The sequence below is a fragment of the Physcomitrium patens genome, chromosome 5, assembly GCF_059467195.1.
Source record: "Physcomitrium patens ecotype Gransden chromosome 5, ASM5946719v1, whole genome shotgun sequence".
Classification (NCBI taxonomy): Eukaryota; Viridiplantae; Streptophyta; class Bryopsida; order Funariales; family Funariaceae; genus Physcomitrium; species Physcomitrium patens.
The window spans coordinates 849,330-861,289 of NC_143414.1; the positions used below are offsets into that span (position 1 = coordinate 849,330).

Genomic DNA, 11,960 nt, shown 5'->3' on the forward strand with positions numbered 1-11,960 from the left:
GCTGTCCACATTGCTGGACAAAGACACACAGCAATGACGTTCGAGGATGTTTGAGGGTGGTGTTGCTACTCTCGTTGCGAAAAGTCTCCCAGCCCGGCTAGTCAGGTCGAAGGAGAAAGCAAGCGTGTGTAAGCAAATCTGGTGTGGTGGCGAGGGTTAGTGAAACCCTAGTTGGAAGCCACACGATCGCTCACACGCTGCCAACGGGGATTTGGTACCCTAAATGCACTTGCGCCATGGCCACAAGCTTCTCATTTCTGTTAGGAGACGGGATTTGACAAGTCAACAACTGCTTAAGAGTAGACCACCACCTCCCAAAAGCTAGGCAGCATTCAAAGACACGCTCAATGAATGAGAAAATTCCTCATGGGGAGAACAAAGGGCTACTACCACATGGGGGCGCGGATTGAATTGGCCCACCGTGGAATTAAATTTTCCCCTCCATGAAGCTGGCTCATTCAAATCGCGCGAGGAGGCGTCGTAGCGCCCTTGACCCTGTCATCCATCCGCGTTGCAGTGGATCCCACGGTTTCTACCACTTCGTAACCAATGGCTATACCCTCTACAACTGACGACGGCGAAGATCGCGACGTCTGCCGGGGGTTCAACATCTAACGGCAAAATATGGCGTAGAGTGACAGAACTCAACGGCAAAGCTCGCAACAAGATTGCCGTTGATGGAGTGTGGGTTGCGTAGGATTTGCTGTCGGATGTGGAATGGAAGACAGTGCTGTGTGGCTGGGTCGTTCGGTTGGCTTCATTCATCCACATTAGTCGTCCCTTTCCCCAAGAGCTCTCTGCATGCTGGATCAGGTATGATGACGGAAGAAGAAACGGTCGTTTGAATGGGCGAGTGAATTTTGGTTGAATTCTTCGAAATTTGGACGTTGGGGTGGGAGGGAGGTGGTGGGATTGTGACGTCGTGTTCTCGGGTGTCGGTTGAAAGTGTCATGCTCGGTGCAGCGGTGCCAGATTGTGAGTATGGAGAGTTCGGCAACTCAAGGCCTTCAAGAATAGGATCGCTGGAGCTGCGTGTTTCGGTGTTGAGTACGAGGGATTACACGTGAGCTGCATTAATCGGTGGCTTAGAGCCCAAGCTGATTAGAACTGGTTGCAGATTAGAATCGCGCCCGGGTTGTTCCTTCTTACTGAGGTGTCGTTCACGACGAAGTTGGGAATCGGCCCTCTTCGTCTGACGTTTGGTATATGCGTTTTCTCTCCCTTTTGCTGTCAGTGATAGAGACGGTGGAATCTGAGTCGAGGACGTGCCGAGTTGGAAATTGTAGCATACCCTCACCTCGCAGGTTTCTTGAAGGTTTGGAGTACGGCGATTTCGGAGGTCGTCTTATTTCATCGGCGGTCAGCTCGGCGAACACGGAAGTTGGGGCAGCCGCGTTGAGCGATGCGTTTGGATGACTTGGCTCTGTCACGCAACCTAAACGAAGAAACCTGGTAGTATGTGTCTTCGGGCATTGAGCATTTCAGTGCACAAGGGATCATTGCATCTTGAAGATCCGTGAAGACAGGTCTGAGAAAATGGGGAAAGAATCTGCAGCTCCGAAGCTGTCCGCCTCGAAAGGGGCGCAATCGCCGTCCCGCGAAATAGCTACAGAGATAGATAGCCGAGCTCCACTGTCTCCAATCCTGGTGAAGCCCCGTAACAATCTCCCAGCGCATCAACGACAGCAACACCAAGTGCACTTTCATCCGACTTCGCAGGTGTCAGGATTGAAGAAGAACACTCAGATTCCGCCATCGACCTCGCTCCGAATGGCCAATAGCGCTGATTACTTGGAAAACGTTACGACATCTTCGCCGAGAACCACGGAGCATAAGTTTGCAGCTCCTGCCACCCCGAAGAGCGCAGGCAAGAGGAGGTTCGGGTGGAGCAACACCCGGCAACATGAGGACCCTTTGCCTGGTAGCCTTTTATTTTCCTCTCTTTCTTACTTTACGGATTCTTCTCTTCGGACTCTCTCTCTCTCTGTCCCCTATCTTTATCGCTTCGTTAGCGAGTCGAGCCACGCGCTAGATTCTTCTGATCATTAGCCCCGCAGTGTTACAGTTGAGAGATCTGGTGATCAGTATAGAGACACATTTTGAATTCTTTTCGTGTAGCGGCCTCTACAAGTGTTCCGGAGCTCGTCAAATGCTCACCCGCGTACACAGCAACCAATGCTGGGAAGCGGGGTTTAGATTACGTTCCCGACTTTCTTCATGCATGAGTGTTTTTTCGGATCTGTCTCGTAGCTTTGTCGATCTGAGAAACCAGTGATCTAAGAGGTGCAGTTGTAAACTGCCGGAGACTCAGCGATCTTCGTGTTGGTTATCTCGATGAGTAGGAGCACTTCGAATTGGAAAAATTGTGAAATACTACCGTAGCTCTGTCTTGCGTCTTCTAGGCCTCCATCGCTACGTGTTCCAATCTGATCAACCTTAAACAGGTGGCTGCATTCAGATTGTGATAACTGAGACTGACGTTGTGCCGCGCCGATTCAAACAGTTCAAGAGAATCATTTTCGTGTGCGAGATGTTTGCCAGCCTCATGCACTCGTACACTGGATTTTTTGGCAGTGTCTTGGCGGCAAGCTGTCTCGCTACTAACTTGTAGACCTGCTATCGTCCTTCGGTCGAATTTACTTAAGTGCTACCAGTTCTATATCGCGAAGGTATGACAATAGATTCGTAGCAGCTATGGTTGAGATTTAACAGTTAGGGTCCCACCTGATCTTTGAAGTCCGAAAGGATCTTTGAAGATCAAATGACGATCCTAACTAAGAGTACCAGTTTGAGGAGTTTCAGGTACAATGGAACTGCATCTCCAGGTACATCTCCCGGTAAGCAGCCTTGGCGCGCTCTTCATCTATCACGCTTCCGTCCTCCCATCACTCTTTCTAGCCTCCTGGGATGCTATTGGTATTACGATGGTCGGGGGAATTTCCAGCGAGATATAGCATTCATATCATTAGATTTTTTGGTGTGAAGTGGAAGTCCAAGTGGCATGAGACCACCAGTTTGATAGAGGGGTCCATCGTGAATAGTTCTTGCTTCATGCCTCCGGAGCAGCACCAATTTGGAAGCCCTGATGTCCTTATTCACGCTATGGTGTCCGTCTGAAATGGCTTCATGTTTTGAAGCATCTTAGTACACACAAACAACCGAATTCGCTTGGTTTTAAATGGACTGGGGTTTCATTTCAAAATTAACCGTACTTATTGAAATCCTTAAATCTTGTGCAGGTTTTGTTGGGCTGAGGTCAGCAATGGCCAGCAGCTCACCAAAGCATCATCGTACTAGAGATGCATCTGTGGAGTTTAACAATCAGTTTTCAGATACATCTTCTTCATCGTCTTCCACATGCTCAGATCTCAGCATTCCATCATGTTCGAGCAGCAGCCTATATTCGGGATACACGTCTGCATCCAGCAAGACAGGCTATGATTCTGCATCTGAATCCGCGTCCAGCACTCCCAGAAGCACGTCTCGAACCACCCCTGTCAAGAACATCCCTCGACCAGGGAAGCCCGGGGTGCCTCACTCCGCTGCCCTTGTTCATAAGGGTTCCCAACGAGGATTGCTGAACTCGCACTCAATGAAAGGTGGACTTGAAAATGTACCTTCTTTTGAACTACAAGAAGATCCAGATTTTTGGAACGATCATAATGTTCAGGTGCGGTCTTCTTGCACACGATCCTGTGAGGCAATGAAGGCGTTCTGAATTTCGCTATCAATAGTTTGGTTGATTTCATTTTTGGGTCCTGTTGTTGAAATCTTAATGTCAATGGTTTCACTGAGCACTTGTGGTTGCCATTTGCAGGTCCTAGTGCGCACACGCCCTGTCAGCAACTCAGAGTCAGTAGGGGCGGGATTTACTAGATGTGTTCGACAAGACAGTGCCCATACTATTACCTGGCTAGGCCAACCCGAGACTCGTTTCACTTTCGATCACGTCGCTGGCGAGTCTATTACACAGGTACATGCTCGCTAGGAGAGCTCCTCCTACAGTGATTTTGAATGGTTGTGATGGAAACATGTTGGCATTCTGAGCTTGAGGTGCGATGGCACTGACATGCGGCATTATTGTAATGCAGGAAGACATTTTCAGAGTTGCCGGTTCACCAATGGTGGACAATTGCTTGCGAGGCTACAATAGTTGTATGTTTGCATATGGCCAGACAGGTAGTGGCAAGACTCATACAATGCTTGGAGACATTGACGATCTTGATTGCCATCCTAGCCACCAACGTGGGGTGACTCCTCGAATTTTCGAATACTTGTTTGCTACGATTCAACAAGTGAGATTCCTTCTATTTGATATGGTGTTTCTCCCTTTCGACTCCATTTGCTTGATAGATAGTTTTTGGGTGTTGTATCCGCCCATCATTGTAAGAGTGGATTCGTCTGCTACCCCGTGCTGGGTTAAAATACTGTGGATCCTGCAGGAAGTTATACTTCGGGAGCAAGAACATTTGCGATTTGTCTGCAAATGCTCATTTCTCGAGATTTACAACGAACATATCACAGACTTGTTGGACCCATCGTCTACAAACTTACATGTACCTTTCCATGCCCAGAATAATACGTTTCCTTGCCAGCGTTCTTCAGAAAGCTGTTATAATTTTTGATGCGGTGTGATTGGGAATTAAGTTGATCGATACTTCTGTATGTCCCCAGATCCGAGAAGATGCGAAAACTGGGGTTTATGTTGAGAACTTGAAAGAGGTTGAGGTTAAAAGTGTACATGACGTTGTTCAACTTCTTATCCAAGTAAGTACTTTTCTCGGTGTTGACTATTGAGGTTTTGTATTGCTTGTGAACACGGTCTCATTTATTATGTGCTTTGAAATGCCCACAGGGAGCTTCCAATAGGAGGGTTGCAGCGACGAACATGAACAGGGAGAGTAGTAGATCACACAGTGTTTTCGCTTGCAGTGTCGAAAGCAAGGTACATACATCAGTTTCAGTTCATAACTGCCCAATGGGGCTTGTGATTGTTTTAATGATATGATGGAAAGGGCTGCCTCGTTCATGTCAAGTGAGCCATCAACTAAATTGTCGTCATGCACGCATGCAGTGGGAAAGCAATTCTTTGACCAACATCAGATTCGGCCGTCTAAACTTGGTGGACCTTGCTGGTTCAGAAAGGTTCGGTTCTTTTATCTCACCACCAGTATTTTGTTCAAGCATAGTATGGTATGTTGTGTCAGAGTTCTGCATATCTGAACTTGGGAAACCCATGTTCAGCTCTTCTGATCTCTACTGTTCCTCATGAACAGGCAGAAGTCTTCAGGTGCGGAAGGTGATCGCTTGAAAGAAGCGGCGAATATCAATAAATCTCTATCTACCCTTGGGTATGTGAAACTCTCTGTACGTTCCTCTAGTTTCATAAGGGTCTATGCCTTTCTCTGATGGCTCAGCCAGTTTTAAGGGATTATGAGTGTTTATGTTGTGTTACTGAGTGAATCAGTCTAATAAATCTGTTACTTCGTGCAGGTTGGTCATCATGATACTGGTGGATGTTGCGAACGGGAAAGAGCGCCATATTCCTTACCGTGATTCTAAGCTCACCTTCCTTCTGCAGGTTTCCCTCGATGCTAACTCTAGAAGATTGTATGGACTCAGATTTTGAAGACAGTCAGTAAGACGAAGTAGACATTTTTCAGGTGTTTCTCATTTTGTGTCCATGTTAATAGTCTTGGGTTTTCATAGTTTTTTCGTGTGTGTTGATTTCAGGATTCTCTCGGAGGAAATTCTAAAACAACGATCATAGCCACAATCAGTCCTTCCAATGTGTGCGTGACGTTCACTCTGAATATTAATATTATAATATGAAAATATTTGAGTCATGCTCCCTTTTAAGTATGAATATGTTGAAAAGATATTATGCTAATATGTCGGACTGAACCATGTTTGATCATGATGTGAATAGCACTAAAGAGGTACGGGAAACACTCTTTGCTCAATGTAGGATTAAAGAGTGTATTAGAGTTGATCTTACTCTATTCTACTGTATGCAGCAATGCGCTGGAGACGTTGAGCACGCTCAAGTTTGCACAACGTGCGAAGTTCATTCGCAATAGTGTGAGTTATTTGGTTCTCAGTCATCATCGGGAATTTGTGTTTTTCAATTGCTTCTATTTTCAGATTATTGATCCAGGCTTAACATTGGCTGTCATTCTGTTTATTATAGGCCCACGTTAACGAAGATTCTTCAGGGGATGTGAACGCACTACGTCGCGAAATTCAGCAATTGAAGGTAACACAAATCTTGGTACTCATGTCTTCTACTGAACGAAACACCTCAACAACGAACTATGATAGACAATGGATCTTGTTCTTTGAATTGAATCAATTTTCCTTCTTCATCTGTACCAGAATGAACTCAACATTCTGAAAGAGCACGGTATGTCAGCCACCCAAACGATGGAAGGCGATCACCTCAACATATCGGCCATGAGTCCCGCTCAAAAACAAAGCTCAAATAATCTACATCACAAGGTGATTGGAACACCTATTTTTAGTACAAATGCCTTGCAACGTAATCCTGGCTTGATAATTTATGGCATCGTTGTAGATTGACATGCTCATGATGCGAAAATTTGATCGTCTTTGCAGATTAGGGCTGTAGAGGCTACGCTCGCGGCTTCGTTGAGAAGGGAACAACAGGCACAACTTGCAGCCAAGCAATACGCTACCGAAGTTGATCAGCTGCAATCTCTGGTGACCATTTTCTTTGACCCGTCTTAGCTTCACTGCCAAAAATGTTGTCTTAATTCACATAGGTGATGAAAGTGTGGTCCCTGAAGGAATCGTTTCAACTTTCAGTTCCAACGAGTGGGTTGTATGTTCACCTAGTTACATGAGCATTTTACTGGCAGTATACTTGTTCTGCATGTCATGTTTTACTCTTGCCAATCAAGTTGTGTGTGAAAAGTGCCTTCGTACATAATCAGTTCTCGGCACGCTTTGTAAGTTGAATTCTGGTCATTGAACTAGCATTGACTATTTTGTTTCAGGTACAACAACGTGATCAAAGCACTCAAAGTGGGAGGATGATTCTTCGCTTCAGAGATGATAAAATTCGTAGATTAGAGGCAGTAGTAGCTGGCAAGTTACCAGTGGACTATCATCTCCTTGAGGACAACAAACGGCTTGCCGAAGAGCTTGAACTTGTAAAAGCTCAAGTTGACCGTAATCCGGAGCTCACCCGCTTTGCTATGGATAATATTCGACTTATGGAACAAGTTCGAGGGTATGTGACTGCTCACTTATCTGCACTCTTTATGGATGTCTTTTTGTGGATTTCTTTGTGAATCTGTAAAGGAACATTTGAATATTAGATTCTTCCAATTATCCATGATGATGTACAGTTCCGCTTCAGAGTGTGTTCTAACTCAGTCATCTTGAAGACAGATTTCAAGAATTTCACCAGAAAGGAGAGCGTACTAAGATGATGGAGGAGATCGCAAATCTTAGAGATCAGGTTAGGCTTTGTCTTCTTTATTAATCTATATTTCTCGCTTTTCCTCTTGAAGTTTCCTCACACTTCTGAACCCTGACTTTTATCCTGAATGACAGCTATTGGAGATGACGGAAGCAAAACTGACTTTGGAACAGGGTGCCATTGCCCTCTCTAATTCACAGGTTTGTTTTTATGATTGAGCTTTTGCGTAGTTTTGTTTTACAAGTTAAAGCTTCAGTTAGTTGTTATATGTACTCATTTCTGGACGGTCTCCTTTGGAGATGCTGCGCCGACTTGTACCTACGCGTCGGAGATTCTACGTGTCTGAGGTACAACATGTACATTCTCTTTTGCAGGCTGATAAGTACCGCAAGGAACTAGAGATATGCTGTAACGACTTAAGCACATGCTTAGAGATCAACTCGACATTGACGAAGTAATCACTTTTGACAACTAAAATGTCGATTGATTTTAAACTGCGAAGTCTTCTTTCAGCGACGTGTTTTATATGCAAATGCATGCTTCTCTCTAATGACTCTCACAATGGTTGTCAACCCTCTTGCAGAGAATTGGAGCAGCTGAAACAACAAGTTGCGCAGCTCAATACACGTTGTCAAGAGCAGCAGCAAGATTTGGATTTTCTGAAGGTAACCTTCACTGTCTGAGACTAAATTTCCCTAGGAATCAGAGCTCCAGTTTGGGTTCTAGTTGTGTCTTTCGTTTTGTTCCCTTGTTGTTTTTGTGAATATGAACCTCATACCGAGTTTGCTATTCGTTGCAGGCTCAACCAATGGGACGGGTTGAAGAGCTGGAGCTAGAAAGGTCGGTGCATTTGCAAATCATCGAAGGCCTGAAAGCTCAACTACAGCAGGTTGTTTATTAATGTACATTCGTTTCTTGAATATTACTTGTTTGAGGTTTACTTCCCTTTCTATAGTAAGGGTAATACCGTTTATCTCTTCACATTTGTTCCGAATCTCCTCGTTTTGTTTCCATTACTGCAGCTGGTCTAACCAGGCGATTTACGTCTTCAGCAGAAAGAGAGCGAAAATCGAATTGCTCAGAACGAGGATATGAGGGATGTAGTTGAGATCAAGCACACTGTTCATCGGATTCAGTCGCAAGGCCAGATTCAGGATAATGTTTGCATCACTTCTGAAGTTCTGTTACCTCAAGAAGATCAGGTTCAAGTGGATAACATCGCTATCGCAGAGCGTGAGCCTTGCACACAAGGATTCACCACTGAAGTAAGTTCTTTATTTGACGAAGACATTGAGCAACTTTCTGTGTGTGACGAGAAACAAGCAGCGATGGAGACCGAGTTTGAAACTTTTTCAGAGTTGATGGTACAGAAGGAATCGCTTCTCGACGAAGACCTTGATAAACTAGATGTTTGTACTAAGCGTCAGAGTTTGGAGTCCGAGTTTGAGACATATGCAGTGGTTATGGAAGAAAGAAGTTCGTATCTATCTGAGGAGGCTGTGCGCCAGAAAGTGCATGCTAAGACCTTAGAAATGGCTTCTCATTTTGAACCCTTCACAGAACTCATGGAGGGAGAGGAATTACTTTTGAGGGAAAGCTTGGAACAACTCAATATTGGGACAAAAACAGTCGCTGGGTTAGAAACTGACAATTTGGGAGTTGTAGCTAGCAGAGATAATCTAGACATTAGACTCGACTTGAAGCCCGAAATCTCGACTTCCGTGGAATCGCTACCTGCTGTTGTAGAGGCGGATTCTTCTTGCGTTGTTGCACTCTCCACGCAGGCAAAACTCGAAATGTCCTCGAATCCATTTGAGACTGAAAGGGCAGGCCCCAAGAATCCGGAATCAACATCAGAACAGGAGACATCCAGAAACTCCAGCTCAGAAGACGTTTCGCATCGATGTGTGGAATTCGTGACTAAAACCGCAACTGTAGAGTCCATGGAGCTGTCCGAAGGCAGGGAGCTAAATTTGTCTGCTCTGGATATTTTGCAAGAAGACCTGGATGCCATACGCGCTGGAGTCACTGAGAATGCCTCAGTGAGGTTGGATGCTACAGATTCAATTTTGATTAACGCCGACAACAAGCCTATTAATGTAGAGGTAACCAAAGGTGGATCTACCATGGGCACCGAGATTAAATCGGATAGCGAGACATCTACATCGGGGGGAGACGTGAAGGCGCCATCTACACAAGACGGAGACGTGGCAAGCACTTAATTCCCTGACTTCGCATGCAGCACTGATCAGACTAGTCATAGCGAAGGGAGAATAACCACGTCTTGATTAGTCAGCGAGCGTTGCTGAAGAGCTACTTGTTGAGCTAGTTCGAGCCGTGCTTGCTCTGTAGATACTCTCAAAGAAAGGACACTTCTGAATTCAGTTATCTGCGAGCGAGTACATGCCTGCCGAGGCCTTTCGATGCTTCTACAACTGGTGACGGACCCTCTTCTGCCACAACCGAACCTCTGGCTAACCTTAGGAGACGCACAGCCCTTTCTAGATCGTCTATCAGAAGAGATCATTGGTGACGGAATCATTTTACTGCTAATTAACGAGTTGTCGGAGCTCTTAAAATCCTCCTGGATGAGATTCCTCGCTTTCTAGATATTTGGACTTGGAACCATCCTTTTAATTTGAAAGTGGAGACGTCGTCGAAGACTCTATAGCTTGGAACTTTCTTCAGATACAGGACACAAGGACAATTGGAGCCCCCTCAGAATGCCACAAGACGGAGCACAGTTGTTACTAGAAGATCCTTTTCTGGGTATTTATCTCACCTTGTTGTTGGATTTTGCGGACGGCTTGATCCTGACGAGAATTGACAAACCTCGTTATCTCTTCAAGTATGTGGGTATATGTGTACACTTACATATTTGGGGAGAACTAATGCCCAGCGCATGTGGAGCAACACCGACCTAGCACATTTTTAGGCCGGACAAGGATGGTTATTAGCTAGCGATATATTTTGGAGTCCAAGCATGTGGGTGATGTTGGTTCAACCAGCGGTCTCTTCAAACCGGCCTGGATTTTGGAAACGGGCACTAATTTTCCCTTAGGACAGCTTCAAGCTGGGCCTTTCAAGACTTCTGCTAATTCGGTAATGTAGTTGAACTCGTATCACCTCTTTAGGCACTTTTTGACCCACTCATGCAGGTTCTCCAGCTTGTATAGATTCATCGTTTCAATCGCTAGCTTAGCTATCCTTTCTGATAGGCCATAAGGATATTGTGAAGGAGTGGTAGTGTTTGAGTAAATTCAAGGAAACTTTGAATTGTGCTCTCACTGCGTTTAATCACTAGACTAAGACACCAACCTGGGGACTTGTGTGCAAGTTCATCGCTTAACCCCTGTATTTATTATCAAATTCAATGAAATTTCGCATGTAGATGAATTGATCCAAACCATACTGTCGACGGTGTTCCTGCTGGGCCTCGCATTTGCCGTCCAAGTTGTAGGATTGTGATGTGTTGAACTCGTAACTTGCTGAGGACCCTTGCTCTCCTTCACAAACTGTGTGCTGACATACTCCAGCTGAATCGTCCAGTTCTGGAGCTGGTGTGAGCTTTGGACTATGAATGGCATTTGAGAACCTGTTAGCGGGACATGGAGAATGGTCGACTCTTAAAAGAAACAAAGTATTGCACACGATAAGACCACAATGACTGAGTAAAATTTAAAAATCTTATTTCTAGAAGAAGATAAATACTTACACCATTTATACTTGATTGATTGGTTTGTTTGATGTAATGTGCCTCATGTGTGCAGAGTGGTAGTTGAGAATACTTTAAATTTTACTTCTTAGGACTATTATTGTTAAGTTTTTTAAATGTAAAAGGAAAGCTTAAGATTTTTTTTGTAGATTAATTATATGGCTCTTATGTAAAACTTTTATACCTATGAAATAGTCAACTACATATTGTACTACATATATTTTAAATAAATAAGACGATTTCAAACAATTATTCATTGAGATTATTCATATATTATTTAATTCGTCCAAAAATATTAAAAACTGATTTTTTGTTGTTATGTATTTATGTTATGAAATTAATTTACTATTTATTTATTATTTTTTGGTGTATAGAGTATATTGGATGGAATATGCTAATGACTCATTTTACTAATAAAGCCTCCATTCCATTGACAAGATCAATGACTCCTAATCCATCTTTTATTTAAGCTATGCAACTAAGTTATTATCCAACTTTGCTGCAAGTTAGATTTTGAATTATATCCCAAAAACTAGTTTATAATTAAAATTTCAATTTTGTTCTCTTCATTTATTGATTCTACCCAAATGGATATGAAAAAATATAGAGAGAAGAGAAGAAAAATGTTTACAATGACAACTTTGACCACTATAATAATTTTTGTTGAACAAAATTATATAGTAACAATATCATACTAACAAAATTCTAATTTTTTTTGAGTTTTTTTTACAAAGAATTAATCAATTTTTATTAGATTCAAAATAATTAACTAAAAATAATTCTAAAGAATTTACCATCATC

General features: G+C 43.7%; 1 protein-coding gene across 4 annotated transcripts; it reads left to right on the top strand.

Annotated features, from left to right (window-relative positions):
- Positions 1-988: 988 nt before the first annotated feature.
- On the top strand, positions 989-10,850 carry LOC112282548 (kinesin-like protein KIN-12D). 4 transcript variants are annotated; one of them, XM_024520263.3, is made up of 22 exons: positions 989-1,921; positions 3,240-3,670; positions 3,818-3,973; positions 4,092-4,295; positions 4,443-4,556; positions 4,675-4,767; positions 4,856-4,945; positions 5,075-5,145; positions 5,277-5,351; positions 5,494-5,581; positions 5,734-5,792; positions 6,018-6,081; positions 6,191-6,256; positions 6,376-6,498; positions 6,616-6,720; positions 7,017-7,252; positions 7,414-7,483; positions 7,579-7,644; positions 7,819-7,898; positions 8,028-8,109; positions 8,244-8,333; positions 8,497-10,850. In XM_024520263.3, exons 1-22 carry the CDS (start codon positions 1,537-1,539, stop codon positions 9,664-9,666), a joined length of 3,918 nt encoding a protein of 1,305 aa, XP_024376031.1. In that variant the 5' UTR covers positions 989-1,536; the 3' UTR covers positions 9,667-10,850. The 4 variants fall into 4 exon arrangements, with proteins under 4 accessions (XP_024376031.1, XP_024376032.1, XP_024376033.1 ...); XM_024520264.3 differs by having other exon boundaries at positions 8,500-10,850; XM_024520265.3 differs by lacking the exon at positions 989-1,921 and adding an exon at positions 2,167-2,837.
- Positions 10,851-11,960: the final 1,110 nt, after the last annotated feature.